The following is a 27,630-nucleotide window of genomic DNA, read 5'->3' as shown; positions in this document are numbered from 1 at the left end:
CCACACTGTGAAACGCAGTGGCATCTGTGCATAAGCAGCGCTACACGTTAAGCCTCCCCTTGGGGACAGTAACCTGCTTTATTAAAACCGCCAGAGCGACGAGGCTCTGTCAGGCCACATCTGGAACACGAAAACATCTGACCGAATCTCCTAGCCCGGCACAGCCCTAATGAGGACGGATGGCTCCGGTGGGAGGGAACAACTGGGAAGACAGGGCCACACAGAAATAAAAAGGCCGGTTTTCAATATTTTAAACAAAGCCGAGCCAGCCAACCAAAACTTACTTTGTCCAACATCAACCTGGGGACACGCAGACAAAAACAGACTCGGTTTCTTTCCGTGATCAAACCTTCCTGCCTCGCTGGCCAGGGTGAAGTCACCTCACACCTCTCGGGGAAGCCCCACCCCTACCGTGAAGATGGCACTTACATTTTGCTGCCCAAACCACTCGCCTGCCAGGAACATGGCTTTTCTCCCATGACACCCCTTTGCCCACCCACATTGTGAGGGCTTTTCTTTGGTTCTCTCCATGCACCGCCTGCGCTATTATTTATTTGATATTTTGCTTTAAAGTGACTTTAAAAAAATAAACTTGACTCTCAATCCAAGTAACTGTGAAATTCTGGGTTTGATGTGCTAATGACATATTTTTTGATGTCTATCAAAATAAGTTCCTAAGCAGTAAAATCAGTATTTGTTGACCTGCCACCTGAGATGACCTTGTGAGTTCCCTGGGCACTTTAGGAGCCACTGAGTTAATTTGCTTTTCTACAGGTCTGGGTTAGAGTAATGGCTACCTATGGGGACTTAGCAGGTGCGGGGGGGCGGCTTTCAAGATTCAAAACATGACCCGATGTTGGCCCTTCCTGGGGCTTAGGGGGCTCATGTCCATGTTCTGCCCTTAGAGGCCTGTGTCAGCTGGGAGCAGACGCGCCCTGCACCCCTCCCAGGCAACCTCCTATAGCCCCAATCCTGATGGCACGGGAGCACTGGTTTTGATGGGTAACTAAGGAGATGACACCTTCCCACGCTTGTTTTCTTAAAATCCTACGTAAGTCGTCAGAGCCTGGGACGTGAGGCCCGCCCCGGGAAAGCAGTGAGGGTGGGGCCTGAGGAAAATGAAGCCGGTGCCTGAAGAGAACCATCTCTCACCGGGACTGCTGCAGAACCCTAGCTGAGAAAGAGGAGGGAAGGTCTGTGGTTCAATGCTTGGCACACAGGAAGCACCTCATGCATGTTAGCTTTGGACCATTTTAATTATCGTGGCTCCCAATTACAGCGTAACCCAGTTCCCAAACGGAGGGCCTCTGGACAGAACCTTGTCTGCACGTGCGTCTGATTTTTCAGTCCGTTCGAAAGTGTTTAAAAGTTTGAATTAATTGCTAACCTTGTATTTTTAATTGGGAGATTTCACATCGATCCAGCTTTCAGGCTTTGCTTGAAAAATACAAAGATCTGGCCTTGATGGGCCAACAGGTGCATTTACGCAAAGCTGGCTGCAGAAGGGCCCGGTCCGGTTCTCCCTGGTCCCCACCATGCCCACTTCCCTCGTTTGCAATACCTGCCTGGCCCTGTGGGCGTTTAGTTTGCAACTTTTGGCTGATTCTATTCCAGCTGAAGGGACCAGCTAAGTAAACCAACAAAGTAACACTTACTGCGGCCCAGAGACCCACAAAGGACAGCGTGAAGAGGGAGGAGCGAGGCTGAGGGTCTGGGTAAAGGCTGGAACAGAGCCTTGCCCTGCACAGGCAGGGGGTGCAGGTCCCTGAGCTCAGGCCGTAGGTGAGAAAGACTCTGTCCTGCACCTTCCTCCAGCCACTATGCACCTGTCAGGTTGGAACCCAGGTGGCAGCCCTCATCCGGTCCTCCAGTGCCCCTGGAATGCCCACAATGTCACTGGGTCGGTTTGTGAGCTGCCTGCTCAAGGGATACCTCTTTAGGAGCCATCAGACCCCAACCAAACAGCTCTGTCCCTAGCAGGAGGGTGAGAGAAAGGCGGGGGGTGGGGGTGGCGGCTGGGAGAGAAACCGCAGCAACCCGAGCCCACATCTGGAGCTGAGGACTCCATTGTTTCCCGGGCTGGAATGGGCTCACTGTTGTCTGTTGGCAACAATTCAGAATAACGACACTGGGTTCCTGGGACCTGCTTCTCAAAACCCGAGATTTCCTCACCACATGGTGGCCAAGGGGAAACCATTCCTGGTTCTTGGATATTACAAAATGAAGTCGAATGCAATTTCTGTCTTTAGCTATGAAAAGCTAAGGCTCGAAATTGGTTCCTAATGAATTAAGCAGATGTCGAAGAGGCAGTATTGGAATTTCATTAATGAACACTGGGCTGTCAGAGAGATCAGGAAGTTAATTTTTCCTCCTCTGCCTTCTGCTGGCTCTGGCTGCAGGAGGTTCAGGGAGGAAATTCTGATCAGGTCGTTCTCCATGGAGAGGAGGTGGCAGGGGACCCTGGGAAAGGGCAGGCCACCCTGGTAATAAATGGCAATCACTGGTCCCTTCCTCTCTGTGAAGCTCCACCCAGAAACGTTCTGTTCACTTGTAATCCTCCAACGCCCCCCCCGCCCCCCCCCCCCCCCCCCGCAGGGATCTCCAGCCTGCTCTGCCCTTTGCCCGTTTTTCAGGGCGGGCTGCACAGAGCCAGTCCCCTAGCCCCTGGCCTGGTGGGTGATGGTGGCACCGCAGGCCGACGTCAGTCGTAAGCTTGGAAACCCGTTCCTCCTCCCCCAGTCTCCCATCTCTGTAAATGGCACCACCATCTGCCCAACAGCTCAGCCAAAAACCTAGGAGTCATCCTTGATTCTCCTTCACCCCCCTCCCGCTTGCGATCCATCAACAAGTTCTGCTGCCAGACCTTCAGAACAGGACACGCTCCATCCACCCCTCTCCCTCTGCGAGCCCCCATCCTCTCCCACATGGACAACTGGTCTCCCTGATTCTGCTCTTGTCCCAGGGTCACCCCCTTTCTACCCTTGGCCAGATGGACCGCTGAAAACGTGAGTCATGCATGTGGCCGGCTCAGAACATTTCAGTGACTCTCTATTGACCTCCCCTGTCGCCCCTCTGCCCTCACCCCCAGCATTCTCCTGCTCACTCCCAGGTCCCGCTGGCTGTCCTTCCTGCCACACACCTCCTGCACTTTTCCTTCTGCCTGAGATGCTCCCTCACCCCCGTTTCCACACGAATGACTCCTCCTCATGTGCAGCACCCATCCCACGACCACACCGCCGCTGCCAGAGGTGCTGTCCCTCCCTGGGACCCTTGCTCTTGATCTCGGCTGGGCCACGACCCTGGGCAACCCACCAAAATCTGTTTCCCTTTCTTCTCAACAGGTCCTGGTTTAATCTTCGATGCACTCAGCCAGGAAACTAGCTTCCGAGCCTCTCTTGTAGCCACATGTGAGAGTGGTCCTCACTGGCCTTCCGGAGACTCCCTCTGCCCAGCTCTCCAGTTGGGGGGTGGGGGTGGGGGGCAGGGAGCTGACCCGGAGCTGTACCCACAGGTGACTTCGCTCTCTGACTGTGGGCTGGGTGTGGCCAATGCGGGGCTTGGTAGATCAGGGAAAGATGAACTGAGGTTGCGGTATGGATCCTGTGGTGTCGACGGAGGGTGACAGCTCCTGGTAGGTGGTCTTGGTGTCTCCAGTTTCCAGTAACCATTTGCTCCTCTCATCCCCTTAATCTTGGGTGGGGATGACCCCATTGCTACTAACTAACCTTGGGTGCTGCATTACCACTTGAACAAACCAAATGTCTTGTGTGCCCCACATTTTTTTTTTTTTTTTTTTTGCTGAGACGACGGGGCTCAAAAGCTCTGTGGTGTGTGATGTCTAGGCTGAGGTCCTTCAAAGGAGCTGACACAATTGGAAGGTCCATCCTTTTGCTCTTCTGCATCTTTCTTCTTACTGCCTGGAATATGGCTGTGATGGATGGAGCTCAAGCAGCCATTCTGCACCACGAGGATGCCTTGAAAATGGAAGCCAGGCGATACGCATGGTGCAACAGAAAGGCAGAGAAGGAGCTGGGGTCCCAGCTAATCTTGAAGCCACCGTGCCAGCCTGGAACTGCCAACTTCCAGATATTTTTATGTGAGTGAGATGCAAACTCCTATCTTGTTTAAGCCATTGCTATTTTATATTTTCTTTTACATGCAGCCGAATTTAATCCCGATATACTTAGCTTCCAGAATTTAAGCGATTTCCCAAGTGTTGCTGAATTGAGAGGGGGAAAAAAAAAAGTCTTGCAGGAATGTGCTTGGCAAGTTGAACACCAGGGTGGGTCCAAATGAGCCTCTTCTTCCCGAGATAACCTGCCTCGACATGCTTTTCCCTCCCTAGCGAGCAGCACGTCAGGAGCTGGAACCTCAGAGGCCGAGCCGGAAGTCACCCCCGACCTGGTGTCCGGAATCTGGGCACCTCCTGGGCGTCCAGCCACATGGCCGCTGCAGAGCGCCCAAGCCTGCCATGTCGAACTGGCTCCGGGATATCAGTCTGCAGCTCAGGGTGTGGTTTCCTTGTGTTCACAGATGGAAATGGAAAACAAGTGCCTGGCCAGAAACCCTCCCAGGCCTTTCTCCCAAAGGCCAGCCTCTCCTACAAGCAGCCCTTTAGGCTGGAGGCCTGCAATATTTAGGATCCCAGACCTCTGAGAACCTTGTGAGGGTCTTGGACCCAGGAAAGCCCGAACAGGCAAGCCATCTGCATGCAATCCCCACGCTTCCCTGGTCCAGGCCCACCCAGGCCTGGGACTCTCTCCTGAACTCTGACTCTGAAGGCTGGCTCCTTGGATGGCTCCTCTTGGCAGTTCCCAGGCATCTGCAACTGACCAGGTCCCCACCACAGCTTTCCCCAGCTCCGCAAACAGAAAATCCCTCCTTGCAGATGTCTGGGCCAACATCTTGGAATTATTCTTGACTCGTCGCTCCCGCTCCACATCAGATTCATCAGCACAACTTATCAGCCCCACCTTCCACGTGCAGCATCTAACCCCACTTCCCCACTCGGGTCTGAGCCTCCATCACCGCCTGCCTGGACCACTGCTGTCGTCTCTTCACTGCAGTCCCTGCTCTATGACATCCCGTTAGTCTGTTCTTCACATAATAGCCAGAGGGGTCGTATGAAGACATATGTCTGAGGGTGTTCTTCCTCTGTTCAATGTTCTCTACTGGTACCCAACTCAGTAGAAAGCCAAAGTCCTCTCCCTGGTTCAGAGGCCCTGCGTGACCCACCCTCCCACCCTCCAGTTACCGCTCAGACCTCACTTCCTCCTGGTCCCCATGCTCCCACTGCTCTGCCAATCAGGCCTCTTGGCTGCTCTGTGAGCCTGCTTCCACCTCAGGGCCTTCACACCCACTGTTCCCTCTGCCTGGAATGCCCTTCCCCACGGGAAACCCCTCGACTGGCTCCCTTCCTTCCCTTGCCTTCTCAGTGAGGCTACCCCACATCAAATCACACGCTCCCTTTCCCCACCCCTTTCCTAGCTGGCTTCCCTTCCTTGCTTCATTCTTCTCATCACTTTCCACTACCTCATGCACTATATACTTTACACGCATTTTAAATAACTCTTGCACTAGAATGTAAGCTCCGTAACAGAGAGATGTTTGCCTGTTTTGTTTGCTGCCAGGTTGTAGGTGCTCACTAAATACCTGCTAAACCCTCCTGTGAGTGAATGAATCTGGTCCACCCTCCCAGCACCTAACTCAGAGAGAGCCTGTAAGGGTGCTGTGGGCATCTCCTGGACTTGACCGGGGCACACCAGGCATTCCGCCTTCTTTGGGTACCAGCTCTTGAATTTTTGCTTTAGAGAGTCACCCCGACTCCCCGCTCCTTGTCCTCATGCCAGCCCCGTGGGAGGCAGCATCTTGCCGAAATGTCAAAACACTGCTGTTCCCGTTGTACTGGGTTTGGCAGTGACCTTTTCCCGAAGGCAATGGATACTGGGCTTTTGTTTACAGTAGTAATTTAGAGCTTCCTTTCAAAAGAATATTTAAGTCTAAAAAAGTAAGTCTCGTTAAAGAAAATTTCAAAGAATAGAACAGACGGCCTTGGGATGCTGCAAGTATTCCCCTGCTCCAGTGGGGCCTGTGTCTACCTCACCTGAGTCTCAGAGCCCGCCCCAGCCCCCGAGGCTCACCCAAGGATCGTCGGGACTGAATGAGACCAGTAAGCCCTGGCAGGGTCCACCGGTCCATGGGCCCGCTGACCAAAGGACACGTGCGAGCAAGACTTGGCTTCCGTGTGCTTCCTCAGAGCCCTCCTACCTGCTGGCGAAGGCCAGCGAAGACCCTGCTGGGCTCCGAAGGCCACCCAAACCCAGGGCTTTTCCCAATGGCTTTGAACATGTATTGAGAACTGAGGCCATGTCTGACTCATATGCCCTGGGACCAGGTCCCCTGGGCATTTGACATTTCTGAGTGACAGCTCAAGGAGGTGTGTCAGAGGCATGTAGGGAAAGGAAACATGCACAGGCAGCCCTCCCCTTGCGGCCCTGCAATGAGAAAACAGGACAAGCAGTCCCTCTTCTGTGCCGCGTCCCACACCGATTCCCTGAAGCAGACCCTCATTAGGATGGACGGCTGTTTTCCACCCTGGGACTGGAAGAAAGCCTGGAAATTATCTTAGTCGCGAAGTCTCCAGCCCCGAGAACCATCAGAACTGCCGCACGGATGAACAGAAAATAGCAGATGATAAATTTTTTAGGACCGCCCTCTGTGTGCCAGTTGTCGCGGACTGTGAGATAATGTGCTGGCCTTTTTGGGAACATGCATTATTGATCTGGGTCTGTCTAGCGGTTTATAAAAAGCCCCCTTCCCCCGCACTGCCACCTTCCCATCCCTCACCTCCTGGGGGAAGGCAGCCTCCTTCAAAAGCCAGTCCTGCCATTGGAAGGGCTGGCTCATTAGCGGAAGGGAGGACAAGCAGGCACCGATCTATGCAAGTTAGTGCTTCGAGGTGGGAGCTGACAGGTGCCATGGAAAACCAGGGCTCTAAACCTACCATCCACCCATGTATCCACTTCCTGAAATTTATCTTTGGGTGTGCAAAACTGTGTGTATAAAGACACTTCTGGCAATGGTATTTGTACTGGTGAAAACTAACAAACACACACACTAACTTAATAATAAAAGCGTAATATGCTAAGTAGACCAGACGTCTTTCGGGACGAAGCCGGGGTTGCGAGGGCTGAGGCAAGCCGCAGCGGCTGGGAGGGCCGATTCCCTTGCAGGAATTTCATGCATCGGGCCTTTAGTCTAGAAATAACAGCCATCCCAGGAGACTGGTTAAGCAGAGCTGGGCCGGGTTCAAATCCTGTTTCACCATGTTCTAGTTGTGTGACCTTGGACAGGAAACTTCATTTCTCTGGGCCTCGGTCTCTCTATCTATAAAACAATAGAATGAATCTGTGTATTTAAGCCATGGATTTCTTTGCTCTCCTCTCTCGCATGTCCTCATCAGACGCTCTTTTCCTACATTTGCACAGCCTACTGGCTTTGAGAGTCACAGATGCAGACTTACACTCAGATTCGGGCACGAGGCTTAGTTAGATGACGTTGCTGCAGCAAAAATGTGTTGTTTCTACAAATGGGTATTAATCACTCACCCTGGTTCAGGCCAAAAGTTTAGGAGTCATCTCGAAGCCCTCTTTTCCTGAACCCCCGACCTCTAACCCATCCATCACGGTCCCACCCCTTCCACCGCTCGGCTCCGGTCCCAGCGTCCATCAGCACCTGCCCAGTCACTGCACCGGCCTCCAAATGGGTGTCCCTGTCTCTGCTCTTGTTCTCTGCGGGCTAATTTCAACATAAAGTCAGAGGGATCCTATTGAAACCTAAGGTAGATCACGGCCCTCCCCTGCTTAGGGTCCCCAATCCATGTCTGTTTCACTAAGAATAAAACTCCAAATCTCACCATGCCCACAAGGTGCCCTGCGACCTGGTCCCGTCGGCTCCTGGCCTCAGGTCTCTCCATTTATATGTACCCCAGCTAGCTCCACGACCGCTCACAACATTCCTTCTGTCCCTACCCACCCAGCTCATTTCTAACTCCGTATCCTTGCCTGGAATGAGCCTCCCCTAGTCCTGAGGCTCCCAGGACAGTGCACTGCACAGCAGATGCTTAATACTATCTGTTGAGTGCATGAAAGAACGTCAGGGTGTCTTGAATTCCCACACATAACTATGACCAAGTCACTCAAGGGGGCCCATGAGGCAGGACCAAGGTGCTCTGAAGCCCAGGTGCTACCTGCACGTGCTCTCTGCAAAATTCCGCTGGAAACAACCCTCACTTCCCTGTGGCTGAGGCCTGCAGATGCCCCGTGGTTATCAACCATGACTCATGCTAAACGGTGCCGGGGAGATAGGGATCGTGTCTGTCAACTTGTCAATAAAAGCTCTGGGCTCCGATTACTTCCTGGCTGCATATTCCTGTTGCACTGATAAGCTGCCTGTGAAAAATCTATACTTGTGATCATTAATACAAATCATTACAAGGAGCGACTTGGATTTATATAAATCACCCTCTCTTGGCAGTTAAAAGACTGATTCATGTTTTTAATAACGGACCCAAAAAGGGTGTGGATTTGCAGTTGGATCTCCATCACAATCTTACATTTGGTGGCACAGGCTTGTCCAGTAGCCCTTTAATTGGATTGCCACCAGTGATATTTGGTTGTCCTTTGAGAGTGGGCAGAGGCTAAAGGCCAAACCCTCACCTGGTCAACTACTGGCCCTCCTCACCACAACCCCGGAGAGCCTCCGGGGTCTGGCTCTATCCTCGCTCTCCAATCTCATTACCTTCATCCCTTTCCCAGGCTCCAGCCACATCTGTCTCCTTGGCCCTGCCTCAGGGCCTTTGCACATGTTGTTTCCTCTGCTTAGAAGGTTCCCCCCTGCCCCCGCCAGATATTTACAATACACAGTAGTATTGATGATGAGAAGGGAAATCTAATTCACAGGAGAAGGAAAATGGGAAAGGCTCGTGTGCTGTCCTGAACGGCGGCCACCAGCCACAAATGGCTAGTGGGCACCTGAAAGGTGACTAGTCCTAATTGAGATATGTTCTAAATGTAAAATTACACGCCAGATTTTGGAAACAATATGAAACATGTAAAATACCCCATTAATAATTTTTTCTATTGATTACACGTTGAGATGATACTACAGGTACAGTGGGTTAAATTAAATGTCATTAAAATTAATTTCACCAGTTTCTTTTTTAGTTTCTAAAAAATGTACTGATTAGAAAATTTTAAATTACTTATGTTACCTGCATTTATGGCTGGCATTATCATTTCACAGGGCAGCGCTGGTGTAGGATTTAATGTAGAGAAATGGAACCAAGAAAATCAGTAAATTCAATAGGGAGAAGACACAAGATAAGAAGAACAGTTTACACTTGGGAGAACCTCAAAGGTGAGCTGGAAACAGACATGCAGATTGAGCCAGGGGACTAGGAAGTCCAAGTGAGACTTTCTGGAGGCCTCACTCTCAGTGGCCTCATTTATGGGGTCTCTTTCCCATGCAAATGAAGCCACCCACAGCTTGGGTGGAGGAGCCCATGTCTTATTTAGGAAGGCAGGGGGGATGGTTTATACCAGTGGTCGGCAAACTGCGGCTCGGCAAACCGCGGCTCGAGAGCCACATGCGGCTCTTTGGCCCCTTGAGTGTGGCTCTTCCACAAAATACCAACTTCTGCACATGGGCCACGAAGTTTCAATCGCACTGTATGTGCGCGCCTGCACGTGGTATTTTGTGGAAGAGCCACACTCAAGGGGCCAAAGAGCCGCATGTGGCTCTCGAGCCGTGGTTTGCCGACCACGGGTTTATACAATAAACCAAAGGTGTGACCCAGGAGTGGCTTGTGTGAGGAATAAAGGGAAGGTGTGGAGGCTTGAGCTGGGGAAGCCCTTGGGCACAGCCCTTGCCGGGCCTGCCTGCCATCCGGGTAAATGGTCTAAACTGGGCAAGGGCCCCTGTCTCACCCGCTCTACCTGGCGCCCACAGTGCTGCGTGGGGAGGAAGCTCAGGGCCAGAGACGGCCAAGCTCGTCCTCCAGAGGCAACATCTCTGAGAACTGGGTCAGGTCACTGCCAACAGGGACGGCTTCCTGCCCCTGGATGCCACCCGGGAGGCTGAGCCCACCCACAGCTGCTGAGGTGGGTGGAGCAGGGGCTCACACATGTATGTGTGTATTCGTATGCACGGGAGGGTGGTTCCTTCTGTTCAGCGTCAGCACAAACACTACCACCTCCGACAGCCCTCCCTGATGACCAACCCAAAGCAGCTCCAACCACCGTCCCAGACAGCACAGCGCCCCCTTCAGGCTCACAGGAGCACTGCTCCTTCTTGAAGTTATTGTAATTAATGAATAATTGATTAATTTTCTAAGCCCTGACTTTGACCCTGGCCTGACCCCTGGGCACAGAAGCTCAGGCAGGAGAGCAGGTGTGACAGGGCAGGACAAAGCCTCGCCTCTGCCAGGAAGGCCCAGAATGACACGGAGTCCGATGGGTTTCCGTCCCTCTTTCCAGCTGTGGGACCCCCTTCAATCGCTTCATTTTAAAATAATACAAAACGGCTATTATGATACACACACAGGCTTATCTAATGAGATCGTGCATGTGACACTGCTTTACAAAACATCCAGCGCCCTCAAACCTAAGGAACCAGGGCATCACTTTATTTTACATGTGAACGGCAGTCGCATGGATGACCTGTCTCCCTCCCTCCGTGAGCACAGGCCTGTGCCTTCCTCATCATTCCTGAGGCTCCAGGCCCTGGAACCATGCCTGGCACATGGCAGGCAGGTACTCAACAGAAATCAGAGGAACCTATGAACTGGTCTTCACGTGTCTTCTTCAGAAGAGTTTGGAGAAATCCAGGAAGGGTTTTGCATTAGGAAAAGGCTGGAGACCCCTCACCTTGCGAGTCCACAGCTGTGGGCCGCCCCTGTGACTTGGTTAAATCCACTAGAAGTGACTCTACAGCTCGACATGAGCACCTGCGCCGGGAGCCTTCGCCCCAGCAGGTGGCCCTGGGGGCCCGGGTGGGTGCCACCTGCCGGCCGGGCGCTTACCGAGCTCGACGTCCTGGTCATCTGTGAGCACCAGGATGATGTTGGGGCGGATGTTTCTGCGGTCCCTCTGGAACCTGCCTTTCAGGCGGTGGTGCGACAGGAAGGAGGAGCTCCCGCCCAGCAGAGGGAGGACAGAGAGCAGGCACAGCAGGAGGCCGGGGCGGGCCATTTTATGTTTCTGTTGATCTGTCGCTTCTTGCAGGAGGCAGGAGTCTGGAGCTGCGCCTGGTGGACTTGTTCCTTCACCCTCTTCCCCCTCTGCTCACGGATCTAAAGGAGCAGGAAGAGAATCAGGTCAACTTTTCTGTACGGCTGTGACCGCTCAGACTTGCATAATGAGGCGTACGACGGCCTCTGGCACTGACAAGGACAGTTTATCTGATCAGGGCGGCTCTAGCCGAGCAAACATCTAACACGGCTCAAGTGACGAGAAAAGTTATTTGCAATCTGCTCAGCAACAGGCCGGGGGAAGCCTCCAGTGACCGCTTCTGCAGCCAGAACTTCCTTGGACCCGCGGGCGGCTGGATGTGCTGGTGGCAGCTCAAGCCCCAAATCAGATGGTCAGCCGGTCACTGAACCACACAACCACTTCCACAGACAAAGCACCCCCAGAGAAAGGAAGGGAAGCAGCCCACTTTGGGGGAGCAGCCTTTTCTGGCCATCTCTTCTCAGTGGGCAGATGGGAGGGGGCTGCAGCCGGCTCCCAGGCAGCCTGTGGCTCAGGGCGGGGCCGGGAGAGCAGGGCGGGAACGGCGCCCATCCACTCTGGGTGGACGACTCCCCATGCTTCAGCCCCGATCCATTGCTCACCAGCTCCGTTTCCCCGTCAGTAAGCCAGTGGGGAACACGGGGAGACACGGCTGTTATTAGAACCTGATGCGGTCAGGACGTGTGTGAAGGCTCCCTGCCAACACCCAGAGCTGGGCACGTTATTCCTATTAGTTTTAGGTCGAATAAACAAAACGACAGAAGAGCTGTCACATTCCACTGTGACCTCAGTCACCCCCCCATCCCACCACATCCCAGATCAGGTCACACGCAAAGCTGGGGGACGGGCGGCGGGGGGTGGGGGGGGGGTGTAGTGAGCTTGGCGCAGGCAGGTCTCTGCGGTCATTTTTCTATTTCTTGAGGAAATGAGCCTTCAAGTCCTGTCCAGATAGAGACTTTTGGTCTCATTTATTTAAGGCACGCACGAGAGAGAGAGAGAGAGAGAGAGAGAGAGGTGTTGAGAGGAAACCAAGCTTGGTGGAGTCAGGCTGAGTCACCGTCCTTGTGACCTTGAAGGACCACGGGGAACCCCACCCCAAAGCTCCGGGAGCTCGGCAAGGGCCCCAGTTTCTGCAGAGCGGAATGCTGCCTTCATTTCTCCTTGGGGCTACAAAAGCCTCTTGCGGGGTCTCCTCCCAGGCCCCACCCTTGGCCCCCATCCTTTATCCCCAGGGTGGCCAGTGTGAATTTCCGAAAACTGAAATCAGGTCATACCACTCAGTGAGGCACTCACTCCAGGTTGTACAAGCGCAAGGCACTCATCTCACCCTTGACCTCGTCACTCACTTGCTTAGACCCTCCCCTGGCTTCTCAGGGCTCAGGCAATAAAATGCAAACCCCCACCAGGGCCACCAGGGCCATGTGATCCAGCCCCTGCCCACCTTTCCCCCTTCATCTCAGTTGCTCTCCTGCCCCACTGGCTTCTTTCTGCTGCTTGGACCAGTCACGCTTGTTCCTGCCCCAGGGCCTTTGCACTTGCTCCTCCTTAAACCTGGGAGAGTCTTTCCCCAGATTTTGTATGATGGGCTCATTCCCCTCTGACGAGTCTTGGCACAAATGTCACCTTCTCGGAGAGGCTGCACTGACCACCTATCTAAAGTGGTGCCTGCCCCCACCCGAGGCATTCTCTGTATTGTATAACCTGTTTTATTTCCCTAAATCCCTCCTACAACCGGCAATTGTCGTATTTATTGCCCAGTCCCCGCCCGCCTCCACTGAAGGGTCAGCTCCACGAGGACAGGAAGTGGGCCCGTGTTAATCACAGCTTTGTCCCCAGCACCTGGGACTGTGCTTGGCACATAGCAGGTGCCAAATACATATTCAAATAAATAAAGGAGTGGAGGTTTTGTTACGGTCCTCTGAGCTCTGCTGGGCTCGGCAGGGCTGCACAATAACCTGGGTCCCGAGGCTCAGTGGCTCGGAGACCTCTGTCAGCAATGCCTTCCCCATCACCCTTCCTGGCCACCAAGGAGGAGTTGGCTACTCTGTGGTTGAAAAGACCCCAGGAAGGGTCGCGGGGTGGCTGATTTTTGTCCCCTGATCCATTCTCCATCCTGCTCGGTGCCCCAGGAAGCAGAACGCTGCAGACTGCATCTCTGGCTTCCTGCTGGTTCCGCCAGTGGAAGCCCTGCTGGGAGGCTGCAGGGCGGGAGGAGTGGGCAATCAGCATCCCTACTCTCCTCTGCTCCCTCTGCAGCAGCAAGTGGCTCCCAGCCCTGTGGCTTCCCAGCTCCAGCCGGGGCCCCTCCCAGCTCCAGCTTTCCCCCAGTTCTGGGGTCTGTCCCCGCTCTTGCTCTCCAAGCCTGGGGCGGTCATGGCTCCCCTCTCTTGCTAGTTCCCGAGAGCTGCACCATTCCTTGTCTGCTCCCTATCCCTGGCTCCTTAGCCTGCCTCCGAGAGCAGTGCCTTCAATCCCCTCTTCCTAGGGGAGCAGGGGCAGGCTCCACTCAGGGCTCCCCGCCTCAGGGGCCTCCGACAGGACATCACATTATCAGGGCAGCTGACTGAGAACCGTGAGTTTCATGGGACTGGAGGACAAGCACCGACTTCCATCTTCATCCCTAGAACCTGCAAAACACACACCTCTCGGCAGCCAGAGCCCTTGCATCCGCCGTGCACTGGGCACCTGCTTGGTGCCACGTCGGGTGCCGGCTAAGATGTGGACTTTGGAGTTACTTGCTGGGTGACCCTGGGCAAGTAACTTAAAAACACCTGTGTCTCAGTTTCCTCATCTATAAATTGGGTGAAAGGGATTAACGAGTTAATAGAGTGCTGAGACCAGCAGTGCCTGGCACATGGTATTAACCGGAACACGTCGCTGACAGTGTGACCTGTTATTAGGTTATTACTATCACTGCAGCTGGGTCTTGCGTCAGGCACTCTGTTCACGGCATCTTGGTCAACCCCCACACCTACTGCCTCACACAGGCACTGGGCTAGTATTATCCCCATTTTACAGCTGAGAACCGGTGAGGCCTAACGGCCCTATGACGATCCCGAGAGAAAGTGACAGAGACAGGGTCCGGCCTCTGCTCTCCCTGCTCGGCGTGGGCCCTTCACCATTAACCTCACGTATCCCAGCTTCTTCCACTCCAATGCCACAACCCCGAGGTCTGCCCCTCCCGCACAGTCCTTCCATTATTTGCTTCATGCGCTTCTTTAAAGGACCGCATTTGAAAATAAAAACGTAAGCACATGATTCTGAAAAAGAAAACGTTGTATCCAAGGATAAACGGGAAAATCAGCAAACCTTCTCTGTAGCAGGGAACCACGAAAAGTCAAAGAAAACAGACTCAGTGTTAACTCGGCCTCACAGCATCGAGCTCATGTTGAAGGCTCCAAGGCCAGCCCTGTCTCGCCCGTTCTTGACCCTGCCCCCTCTCTTTAAGGGAGATTAGCCGGTGTTAAAGGCGTCAAAGCATATTAGCACCATCTCTCCTGGAGGTAACGGGAGGCTTGGGAGGGGTGGAAAGGAGGCAAGCTCTAGCCATCTAACGAGTCCCTGAATTATCCCAGACCCGGGGTCCTCAAATCATGCTGTCTATGAGTCCATGTGCCCCTTGGAAAACACACCAGGATGCTTTGTGCTTTGCACACCCATTAAAATGCACATTCATGCTCCTTCAGGTTGACTTCGAGGGATCAAGTATCGAGAGAATTGCCACGGGATGCCCTACAGACAGCAACTCTCCTATACCAGAAGCAGTAACAGCAGATGCTTATTGGCAGTTGGCAATGCTTCAGCTCGTTTCATCTGCACATCCACCCACTGATCTCACACCCATGTTAATGTTATGAACGAGGAAGCTGAGGCCCAGAGAGTAACACACTTGCCCAGGATCACACGCTCAGTAGGTGGCGGGAATCAGCCTGCTCAACCAGAACCTCCTTGAAGTAGATCTCTGGGCAAGTTCCTCAGTCTCCTAGCCTCCGTTTTCATATTTGCTCAATGGCGGGGTAGGTGGCCACCAGGTGCCCCCGAGGGCCTTTTTGGCCCTGGGCCTGTGATGTGAGGTCCCGGGGGGCTGGGAGCTGCGGCCTGTATTGGGAGCCCTGGGCCAGACGGTGGGTGGAGCTGGGAATGTGTGCAGGGCACCTGTGTGGTCTCCTTAGCAACCCCTGCCCCCCCTTTCTGGGCAGCGACAGCCCACCCATCAGGATGCTCCGCTCTGGATGGAAGTCAAAGCTCTGCAACCAGAGAACAGGAGCTAATTATTTCATCAGAGCAAGTCATCAATGGGCCAATTTTGATGAATTCCCCGGCTCCGGCTTCCCCTGGCCCTGTGCCCGTCTCTCTCCAGATGCCGAAGGAATCAATGAGAAATGACACAAGGGGTTCTGCCTCCATTTTTCTACCTCTTGGTAAAAGATTTGAAGTCGCTGAACCGAGCGAGAGAGGATCTGGAGAATCCTGTACAGATGACCATGTTCTGTCCGTCTCACGGACACCCCCCTCTCATCCCACCAGCTTGCGGCAGGCAGGGTCCCTCCAGCCCCTTCCCTTCACCTGGTGTTTTCTCACAGACCTTCCCAGACCAGGATGACATCTCCGGAAACGCCTAACGTCCCAAGCGTTCGGAAACATCACCCCGTGTCTGGGCCTATCTGCCCATCTGCAGAGAGGAGCAGGTCTGAGGGTGACCGACAACCCCCAGCCCTGCATACCACAACTTTGGGGAACCTCTGGGACCTCCCCAGGCCTGTCCAGGAAGACTTAGATAGCTGTTTTCCTCTGAGGATCCTGAATCCAACCAGAGAAGTCAAGAGGAGGTTGGAAATGACCAGGCAGCTGAGGGGGGTGGGAGAGGAAGTGGCCAGAGGCAGGACAAGGCATTGACCAGACAGGAGAACTCACAGGGAGGTGGGAAGAAAGGAAAGTGTGGGGTGTGCAGAGATGCCCTGTGTGCCGGAGCCTCGGCTGCAGACTGGGAGACCCTCCTAGGTGTTCCAGAGCCTGGGCACTTATGTCTTTCTTCATTTACTTTAAAAATGTTTGTTTAGGGCCAAATATGTGTGAGGCACAGTGTTAGGTGGTAGGATAATCCTGCCTGGATTATAACAGCCTCCTAACTGGTTTCCCTGCTTCCACTCTCACCTCCTTCCATCAAGCAGCCAGAAGGAACCTGTTAAAGAGGCCATTTTCCTCCCCGGCAAACCCTTCAAGGGCTCCATTTCGTGCAGAATAAACCCCTCAAACCCTCCAAAAGGCTTACAAGATTAGACACAGTTGGCTCCATCCCCTCTCTGACATAATCACCTTTTACTTCCCCCCTTGCCCACTCAGCACTAGCCACACATGGCCTCCATGACATTCCTCAAAACAGGCCACCCCAGGGCCTTTGCACATGCTACTCCCGGCACTGCCTAGAGCCGTCACCCAGATGTCTTCACAGCCCCTTCCTCACCTCCTTGAGGCGAAAATTTAAATCTCTTCCCTCCCTAGGAGCATTAACAACTTCTGACTAGATATTTTATTTCTTTGTGGGTTTCCTGGACTAAAACATTAGCTTCCTAAGGGCACAGATTTTTGTCAGCTTTGTTCACAGCTGCTTCCTGAATCACCAACACCTAAAACAGTGCTTAAGACAGCAGATACTCAAGGTATTTACTGACTCAGCAAACATTTTCTCCCTCCTGGGTTTAGTACTCCAGTTGTGATTGGGGGCACTGCCGCTCCCTTATTCTGATAATGTACAGTTTGAATGTAGGGTGGAACATGTGACCCAGGTGGAGCCAATCAGCACATCCCACCTCTCTCGCTCCAGTGATTGACCCAGAGACAGACATTGACTGAGGCCTGGCCAACCAAAGGGAGGGAAGAAATTATATAGAGTGGGCTGCTGGGTGCTGGCAAGGGGGTGAGCCCAGCCTGGGTACCAACTGGAGCCTGAGAGGGGATGCTGGTGACACTAGGCTGAACCAAGTAGTCAGTCACAGGCTGAAACAAGTGCCCCTTGTTGCTTAAGCTTGTCTGAGTTGGGGCTGTCATCTGCAAAAGGAAGCATCCAGACTTACACAATAAACTCCCCAATATAATAATGATGAAGAAAAACTAAAATTTATGGTGTGTTTATCTTGGGCTCTGCCCCATTTTCAGCACTTTTCCTGTGCTCACTCATGTCGCCCTTACAACAACATTATGAGTAGCAGATGCGCCAGCTGAGCATGGAGAGGTCCAAGAACTGGCCAAGGTCACACTGTGCTAGGCAGTTAGACAGACACAGGCAGAGTGAGGACGATGGGCCAGACACAGACGGTCACCAGCCGGAAAGCCCTGGGTGTCTAGCGATGGACAATCAGCTGTAGGGTGGAAATGTGCCCCCAGGGTGACCTCTCCTCCCCTAGTATATGATATGATTGGTCCTGAGGTTTGGATCCCCTGACCTTCCTCCCTAGAGATAATTTAGGCCTCAGCTGTATTTCAGCTGCAGGCCCAGATAAGCAACAAAACCAGACAGTGACCCCATGGCTGACCTCAGGACCAGCTGCATTGCATAATGACCCCCTGCCCTGGCGCCAACCAATCCATCAGTGGAGACCTAAACCGTAAGAGGACACACCTGGAAAGCTGCTGGATATGCTACTGAGATCTTCCCCTGGGACCTCCCGTAAAATCTCCGCCCTTAAAACCCTTAGAAGGGAAGACCCAGCTCGCCCTCCCTCCTGGGATAGCGGACAACCTTCTCTTCCCTCTCGCCCTCTCTGCCCCTCCCACCCCCCAAGCGTGTCACCTGGGTCTTCCTCACTTCTAAGCTCCAAGGGCCCTTCTTTAGCCTCTATAACTTATTTTTTCTCCGAATTACTTCTTCCACCTCTGTGATTTTATAAATAAACTAGAGGCCTGGTGCACAAATTCGTGCACGGGTGGGGTCCCTTGGCCTGGCTGGCGATCGGGGCTGATCGGGGCAGGCGGCTGAGGGGGAGGGACCTCGGGAGGTTGGCCAGCTGCAGGAGGTTGGCTGTGGGAGTGCACTGACCACCAGGGGACAGCTCCTGCATTGAGCATCTGCCCCCTGGTGGTCAGTGCACATCACAGCTACCAGCCAGTCATCCGGTCATAACGGTCGCTTAGGCTTTTATATATATACTAGAGGCCCGGTGCACAAAAATGTGTGCACTTGGGGGGAAAAGGGGGATCCCTCAGCCTGGCCTGTGCCCTCTTGCAGTCTGGGACCCCTCGGGAGATAACGTCCTGCTGGCTTAGGCCTGCTCCCAGGTGGCAGAGGGCAGGCCCAATCCGTAGGTGCAGCCCCTGGTCGGGCTCAGAGCAGGGCCGATTGGGAGGTTGTGATGCCACCCTCAGTCATGCTCAGGGTTGGGCCGATTGGGGGGTTGGGGCACTGCCCCCTGTCACACTCAAGGCAGGGTCGATGGGGAGGTTGCGGCGCCACCCCCTGTCACGCACAGAGCAGGGTCGATCAGGGGGTTGGGGAGCTCCCCCCTGTCACGCACAGAGCAGGGCCCATCAGGGGGTTGAGGAGCTCCCCCCTGTCACTCACAGAGTAGGGCCGATAGGGGAGTTGGGGCACCGCCCCGTCACACACAGAGCAGGGTGGATCAGGGGGTTGGGGCGCCGCACTCTATCACCCACAGAGCAGGGCCGATCAGGGGGTTGGGGCACCGCCACTCTCACACTCAGGGCAGGGCTGATGGGGAGGTTATGGCTCTGCCCTATCACACACAGAGCAGGGCCCGTGGGGGGGTTGGGGCGCCGCACCCTGTCACACACAGAGCCACAGGGTGATCAGGGGGGTGGGGAGCTCCCCTGTATCAGGCACAGAGCAGGGCTGATTAGGAGGTTGGGGTGCCTTCCCATGTCACGAACAGAGCAGGGCGGATAGGGAGGTTGTGGCCCTGCCCCCTGTCACACACAGAGCCGGAGGGTGATCAGGGGGTTTGGGCGCTGCCCCCCGTCACGCTGATCCCGGTGCCGGGAGGCCTCTCGGCTCCGCTGATCCCGGTGCTGAGAGGCACATTACCCTTTTACTATATAGGATAGAGGCCTGGTGCATGGGTGAGGCTGGCTGGTTTGCCCTGAAGGGTGTCCTGGATCAGGGTGGGGGTCCCCACTGGGGTGCCTGGCCAGCCTAGGTGAGGGGATGATGGCTGTTTGCACCTGGTCACACACCCTTCAGGGTGGGGGTCCCCACTGGGGTGCCTGGCCAGTCTGGATGAGGGGCTGTTTTCAGGCTGGCGGGTGACTGAAGCTCCCAACTGCTCCTTTTTTTCTTTTTTTTTTTATTCTGGGCCAGCTTTAGCTCTGGCTCCAGCTCTGAGGCCTCTGCTGCTGAAAGCAGGTATCTGGTTTGTTTCGGTTCTATAATCGAAACACTGTATCAACTCCAGCTCTGAGATCCCAACCGGCTGAAAGCTGGTTTCTGGGGCTTTGTTTAGCGTCTATAATTGTTACAATGTTTGAAACTGCAGGCTCAGAGGCAGGCAGCGGCAGGCGGGGAACATTGGAGTCCTCCGTCATTGAAGCAAGCAAGCATCATGTTAGTTTCAAGCTGCCTGGCTGCTGGCCGCCATCTTGGCTGGCAGTTAATTTGCATATTGCCCTGATTAGCCAATGGGAAGGGTAGCGGTTGTACGCTAATTACCATGTTTCTCTTTTATTAGATAGGATATATATATATATATGTATATATATATATATATATATATATATAGAGAGAGAGAGAGAGAGAGAGAGAGAGAGAGAGAGATGATGTTCTCTTCTAGTTTGAGTCTTGGCTCTGAATTCTTTCCTAGCCAGAAATCAAGAATCTAGGTGGCTGAAGCCATGGGTCTAGCACCTGGTGCTGTGGTTCCTGCCACCACAGCACCACCACTTGATGCTGAATACCATCCCTTGACCCACCCTCACCGTCCTCTCTCCTCCCTTCCTTGTGCCTTGGGAGGTTCACTTGGATGGACCACATTAATGGGCTCCGTATTCTCTGGCTCCTGGTAGGGAGAAAGGGAAGAGAGAGGGCTGGGTACTTCCCAGATGCCCTCCTTGGCCCCTTCCTGGGAAATGACCACATGCTGCCATTGCTTTACCGAGGGCCGCAGCTCCAGTGGGCAGCCCTCTCCAGGTTCCAGCACATACCCGCTGCCGTCCCAGCCCCAGAGGTCTGTGTGACTCATTTTCTTACACTCTGCTCACACTTTAGGTGGAGGGCACCACCTGTTTCCTGCAGCACTGACACAGCAAGCAGACAGCACAGCTGAGATCTGCACCCAGACCTTCTGACCCCAGAACCGTCTCTTGACTCCTGTGTTCACTTGAAAAGTGATGAGTGATACAAGAGGCTGAGGTTAAGTGTGCTGCACAAACAGGAAGAAGAAGGGGGAAACTGCTGACCTGGGGGAAGTCAGGGAGGGCTGCCAGGAGAAGTCTTTACAGAGTCAAGTTTGAGAAGTCTAAGAGGAACAGAGGTCTGAGGAACCTACAGGATTTGGGTAGACCCTGAAGAAGTGGGTGGAGTACAGGGTGCCTCAGGGAGGGGAAACAGCTCCAGTAAATAGCAGGCAGTGGGAGGGGTGGAAATGTGTGGTCCTGAATCTCCAGCCCAGAAGTTGTCTAGACAGGGGATGACACACACACATCTGTTAAACCTTACACTCCCTGGTGTCTCCCCTTCTTCCTGGCCATAGGTTTTCTCAGCCTTCTCTCCTCCTCTCCAGGGCTGTCACAGGAAGGACGGGAGCTCCTGTAACCCACAGGCCACCAACTCCCCGTCTCCCTTGCCCAGGTCCCGGGCATCTGGTGGCTCTTCGTGCCTGCTCTTGGGATTCCAGCTGGAGCAGAGAACCAAGCCAGCTCTCAAGAGCAAGACAGGGGGGCAAGAAAAGGGTCCTTCAGAGGGAGGAGAATAAGATCAGATTTTAAGACAAGGGCTCAGGATCTGGAAAGGAAACTAGGGCATAAAGAGAGGAGCTTAAGAACCCATTAGTCCACATAACTATTCCTGCAACAAGAAAGTCTCAAACGCCTACTGTGTGCCAGGCACAGTTCTTGGTGCTTCAAACAGCCAGGGGGGTGGGGGTAGGGGAGGTCCCTGCCCTCATGGAGGTGAGATTCTAAGGAGTCCATATATCAAAACCTGGGGCCAACAGACTCCAGCTAAAGGTGAGGAGGGTCAGAAAACAGGACTGAAGTAACGGCAAACCACAGGTGAACAGCCAGGCCGGGGCCATGGATTTTCTATATGTAATACAGTCAGGGCTCAAAGAAAGTTTAGAAACAAGATATTCAAAGTCTTGGGAAGTTGAGCATCACAAGGTTTTGCATGTCAAGTGAGTGGGTGTTTGAGAGGCCATATAATTCACATGCTCAAATGTCTGAGCATCTGCTATGGGCTATGCACTGTTTCATGACCAGTGGGAAAAAACAGACACAACCCTTCTCATAGAGCTGACAGGCGCAGAGAAGGGGTGGGGGTGGGGGGGCAGCTGGAGCCAGGCTGCCTGGGTTTGAATTGTTACTCCACTGCTTACTAGATGTCGGGCAGGTAATTTAACCTCTTGTGGCCTCAGTATCTCCACCTGTAAAGTGGCCCCAATAACAGCACTGGTAGAGCTGTGAGGATGAAATTGCTTAATACTCTGAAGCCTTCGCAACAGAGCTGTATACAGTAAGCACTCCATAAATGCTGGCTTTGGGCCACCTAGCATTTTCCCACTCTACTTTCTGTAACAGTGCCCAGTTTTTATTTGGGATTTTTTTCTGTCTAGGATCCATGGTCCCTAAGGTTTAAATTAGGTCCCAGCTACAAAGCTCTAAGACTAGACCATGGGACCCATGAGCCAATCAGGGCCTTCCAATCTCTCTACCTCAGTGATTGGCCAATCTGATTAATCTAAGCACTTTGCCCTACTCTTTCCAACTGGCTAATTTATTCTACGTCTTTTCAATATCAGGTGAGGGAAGACTCTGACTCCATCATAACTCACGTGGAGTCCGAGAGAAGCCCCCACACAGGAAATACGGAGCTGTGGAATGGAATGTACTTGGGTCTTGAAAACACTAGATCCAGCTAAGCCCGAGGAGGATTTACCTCTGGGTTCTTTGTTCGTGTGTTTGCACCAATAGATTCTTCTATGTCCAACTAGTTTTCTTTGTTTATAGGTCAACTTTCTCAACACTATGACTCTTTAGGGACATGAGTCAAATTCTCTTTCCTTAGGTCACTCCAAGTAGCTCTCTCTGTCACTTGCAACCAAATGAGCCCAGATGGCAGAGCGAGCTGGAGGCAGAGTGTTGACTCAGGTGGCGTCCCAGCCACCTTCTGCCTCTGTACAGAGACATCTGACAACACGGCGTTTGAGCCGAAGGCCTGTGCCCAATTCTAGGGCTTATCACAGGCAAACTTCCCTCATTCTTATTTGTTAACTGATAAAAGCAGCGCAGAGAAGTGGAAGGAACGTGGGCGTGGGAGTCATGACTTCTGGTCCTGATCCAGCCTCAGTTTCCTCATCAAGAAAAACAGGCTATTCCCTGGGCGTGGCCTGCACGTTTGGGATGGGTGAGTCGGACAGGTGGAGAGAGCGCCTTCCCTGGGCCCCCTTCTGGAAGCAGGCCTCCCTCCGTCACTCCCAGCCTCGACCCAGGTTTATTCTCTTGAGAGCACTCATCACAGCTCGCAATTCCTCGATGCACCTTCTGTTCAGGTTTCTATTTTGTGGGGGGAAGGCTGCAATTTTATATGGGGGTAGGGGGATGGGGACCAGCAAAGGCCTCTCAAAGACTACATTGTGCAGAGTCCTGAAGGAGGTGAAGGAATGTGCCTTGCAGACATTGAGGGAAACAGCGTTCCAGGCACAGGGAAAAGCAGGTGCAAATGTCCTGAGAGAGGAATGCGCCTGGGTGTCTGAGGAACATGCAATGGGCACTGAAAGTGAGGAGGTGGGGTATCCTATGGCCATCGTGGAAAACACAGCAGACGCGTGGCCAAGTCACAGAGGCCTGGGCGCGGCAGGGGGTGAGAGCCTGTGGGCCACTCCCCTGCACCTCACCCCTGCTAGGAAGTGAAACTCCACATGCATCAGGTTCAGTCTGTCTGCATCTGCCAAGCTCCTGTGGCTGGGGTGACCGGAAGGCTGTCCCGACCCCGCACCTCCTCATACGACCCGAAGAGGTTACATCCATGGTGGTTGGCAGGAGGTTCTGAAGGGACCAGAGAGGCAAACAGAAAGGCTTGCCCTGGACGTGGAAAGCCACAGCAACCATCTCCCCTCTTTACTTCAAAGCACGGAATTCCCTCATCATATCTGCACTGAGAACATTTCTCTCTTCGCACTTAAAAAACAAACCCCCAACTTCCCTCTGCCTTGTTCTTCGGTAGAAAGGAAGCCACTGAAAGCCAAACCGAAGTGGGAACCGATTTGGGGGAAGTGGCCCTCACTTCCCCAGGCCTTCCCCGCCGATGTGAGAAATGACGCTCTCGGGCTCTGCCCTTTGTCCCTGTGAGCTCAGGGCCACCCCGGACAGGGAAGCCACCCAGGAGGAGAAGCTGACGTCCCCAGTCTCATGGGGTGGCCGCTGGCTTGTCTGTGGTGGGAGACTTACACTGGTGGGGTGCCAGGCCAGGGCTCCGGGTTGGGAGGGACAGTAACAGGCTGGCTGGGCGGGAGAGGTGCAAACAGCTCCCAACCTGCTAGAGCTCGGCCTAGGCCAGTGATGGCGAACCTATGACACGCGTGTCAGAGGTGACACGCGAACTCATTTTTTTGGTTGATTTTTCTTTGTTAAATAGCATTTAAGTATATAAAATAAATATCAAATATATAAGTCTTTGTTTTACTATGGTTGCAAATATCAAAAAATTTCTATATGTGACATGGCACCAGAATTAAATTAGGGTTTTTCAAAATGCTGACACGCCGAGCTCAAAAGGTTCACCATCACTGGCCTAGGCAATGCGGCGTCTCCCACTTCACAGGCAGCTCCCAGGACGTGCCCAGCGGCAGAGGCTTCTGCTGTGGGAGCCAGTGGTCTGCCTGAGAGGGGGGGCAGGACAGAACCTTGCCTGGGCACTCCATCGTATGTCAGGAGCTCGGAAGCTCGGCTTGTCATCTGCTTCTCATTGGTGCCAGGTTTAGCTTTCATTCACTGCCTTTCTTCTTTCAGTAAATTTATCGACAAGAGATGGGGAATGAGCATCACGTGCCCTAAACCAGGGTCTCTCCACTTGGCACTAGTGACATTGGGGCCAGGTCACTGCTTTCTGTGTGGGTTACCCTGGGCATTGTAGGGTGTTTAGCGGTATCCCTGGTCTCTACCTGCTACAGGCAATGACCTTGTGGTTCAATTCTTGCTTGCCAAGAGCACTGAGCTTTTTCTTACAAGGGGAGCAGGCCTCTTGAAGACCAGGCAGGAAGGGCTGAAGGGACTCCCTCCTTGATGTTAGAGGGCTTGGAAGAGAAGAAAAGGGAATGGCCTGCTCACTGAGATTCATAGTCACTTACGGCCCAGACAAGGACCCCCTGAAAGAGGGCCGCCCTTTGATCCAGACCATGGACTGGGTCCCTGGAGCCCAGAGGGCCGGCCCAAGGCCTGGGTTCACAAGAAGCCTGATGTTGGTTACCTCTGGAGGGAGACACCTGTCTGCAGTGGCCTTTGTCTAAAGTGAGTAGACAAACTCAAATGCATGCAGGTCCAGGCAGGAGAATTAAACGGGTGATGTGGCTGGATTTAGGGGAACAGGGGAGGGTGGGGACTGGACCTCACTGGAGACACGGTTTCCAAAGTGAAACATTAAGACATTTTAAATACTGAGCAGGAGTTGGGCTGGGAGACTATTTGTAACCCTTCAAAGCCACCTGATCTTCTCCGAGCACCTACTCTGTGCCAGGTGCTGGGAGGGATGCTGGTTAACAGCAGTGGACATAGGCAGACCAGGCCTCTGTCCTCAAGGAGCTGACATTCTGGTGGGGAAGACAGGTAATGAATAAATGAAGATGGATTTCAGATTTTCTTATGAGCTTTGAGAGAAATTATCAAGTCACAGGAGAGAGTAAATTGGGGGAGGCCTCTAGGAGGAGGTGATGTTTGAGCTGGCAACGAAAGGGGGGTGAGAAGTCAGTTGTGGGTGAAATGCTTTCTAAGCAAAGGAAAAAGCAGTGCAAAGGCCCTGTGGTGGGAGTGAGCTTGGTCTGCTTGAAGGACAGTATAGAGATCAGTATGGCAGGAGGAAGGAGCGGAGTGGCAGCCTGGCATAGGTGAGGCTGGACCGCCTTCCCCCAGCTCACGCCTGCCAGGTAGGCCACACCTGCTGTCCTTCCTCGGTGTTTAGGGGAAATGGGAATCAGATACAGACATTCCCACTTCTGTTCTTTGTTCTTTTGTCTTCGCTGAGGACAAAAGCTTCCCTGGCAGCAAGTTACAAAGTTATTTCTGCAAAAGGCCTTTGGCCAAAAGCAATAAAGTCGGACCTGAACAGAGTCATTATTCACGCCTAACTGTGGGCTGGCTCCCAGTGCAGACTGCCTGTGCCAGGACTGACAATTCCAGTCACACCCCCTCCCCCTTTTAACCCCACACTCTCTCAGTTCTGTTTCTCCCCACAGAACACGTATTTGTGTTTCCAGAGATTGTAGCTTCCTTCGAGAAGAACATAAAAGGGATAAAAGGCTATTTTGACTGGCCGGTATGAATAATCCAATTATTTCTTCCTTTCCACCCAATCCACCGCCGTGTGCTCCATCCTCGCCCATCATGCCCCTGCTATTAGCAGATAGCTTCTCATTAGCTCACCTTGGAAACAGTCCGACGCTTACAATTATTTGAGATGCTTGTACTCATAGGCAGGGAGGGAGTCTGAAGCTACTCTGACCAAATAACCCGCTAAATTTAGAGATGCGAGTCGAGGGAATTTGGAATGACGGGTCCATTTCCAACCCTGGCAGGCTGTGCAATCTAATTAGCAGCTGGAAATAGACCGTCAAGTGGGAGCACAGCCGTGGGTCAGAGGTGCTCTTCAAGCTCAGATCAGTGTCTGCAACTGGTGGTCTTACCGCTGCTGGGGGCCTCACTGGGTGTCTCCAGGTGTACTGTGTACACAGGTGTACAGCGACTGCAAGAGAGGGCGTGAGAACTGGGTTGTCAGTGTCCATGGTGGGGTGCGGTCTGGGGGAGGTGGGAGCACACCCATCATGCCAGCTTCTCCCCCATTACCATGTCTGCTCTCTCTTCCAGCTGACAACTCCAACCATCTCCATCCTTGGGGTGGGGATGCTGAGGTGTGGCAGGGATTCTGGGAGCTGGCTTTGCCCCATACGGTGAATAGGGTTCCCAGACCCCCAGCAGTGCCTGAACTATGGGGCCTTTGTCCTTGAAGAGCTGCCATACAGTTCTGGGCATTCTACTTACACTAGACTTAAAAAAAAATTCACTCATTCATTCAGCCCATCTGAATGAAAAGCACCTCTAACCCATCCATCTGTCATTCATTCATTCATTCATTCATGCATTCCTTTAAAAATGTTCAGGGCTCGTCCCGCGGCAGAGCCGCTCATTTGGGGGGTATGCAGAGCTTTCTAACTGTCTGTCCAGCATCTGGCCCCCTTCTTTTGACAACAGCATCCCAATTTCCTTTTGAGGACGCGCTCCCCTTGCCAGGAGGCCCTACCTTCTCTTGCCATGTAACCAAGGGGCGATCCTGTGACCAAAGTTGGCGAATCAGACTCTCACTGGGGCCCTGACTCTCACATGGAATGTCAAGGGCAGAAGGAAAAAGCAGGGGTGTGTCTGTCCCGTTGGAACCTTGGGGGCTGCCACCAACTCCTGCTCTGAGCTCCCTGGAGCTTCCCACGCTAAAGCCTTAGGAAGGCCTGGCAGCTTTCCTCTTCTGCAGGCTTAGCAGTCAGGCTGCCCTGAGAGCCCCACACTGTGAGGAAGCACAAGCAGCCGTGAGAAAAGGCCACGTGGAGGAGACTAGAGCCATTCAGCCGACGGCCCCACGGAGCTCCTGTCGTGTGACCGGCACCAGTGGCCAGGCATCTGAGTGGAGCCATTTCGGATCTTGCAGCTGATACCACATGAAGCAGAAGAACACCCTGGCCCATCGACAGGATCATTAGAGATAAAGTGTTGCTGCTTTAAACAATGGCGTTGGGGGTGATCTGCTGCACAGCAGACACCCCCCCCCCCCCGCAAAGAACCCCGAATGACACTAACTACAACCCACGCCTCCACCTGGACTGCCACCGAGGACCTATGAGGAGTCAGCATGCTTGGTCTCCTGGGGCTAGTGGCTTTCATCAGATGAATGCTTAGAAGAGCACATCATTCATTCATT

The 27,630-nt window shown here is 53.4% G+C and overlaps 1 protein-coding gene across 3 annotated transcripts in view; it reads right to left on the bottom strand.

The window, feature by feature from the left end:
* Positions 1-27,630, bottom strand: part of SULF2 (sulfatase 2) — a 98,593-nt gene that overhangs the window by 62,499 nt on the left and 8,464 nt on the right. For all 3 annotated transcript variants that reach the window (XM_059706834.1, XM_059706833.1, XM_059706835.1), the window contains exon 2: positions 11,081-11,350. In XM_059706834.1, coding sequence (XP_059562817.1) covers positions 11,081-11,249 — 169 coding nt within the window. In that variant the 5' untranslated portion in view covers positions 11,250-11,350. The remainder of the gene's footprint in view (positions 1-11,080; positions 11,351-27,630) is intronic.

Source organism: Myotis daubentonii, chromosome 8 (assembly GCF_963259705.1).
Source record: "Myotis daubentonii chromosome 8, mMyoDau2.1, whole genome shotgun sequence".
Taxonomy (NCBI): Eukaryota; Metazoa; Chordata; class Mammalia; order Chiroptera; family Vespertilionidae; genus Myotis; species Myotis daubentonii.
This window is presented reverse-complemented; position numbering and strand designations above follow the sequence as displayed.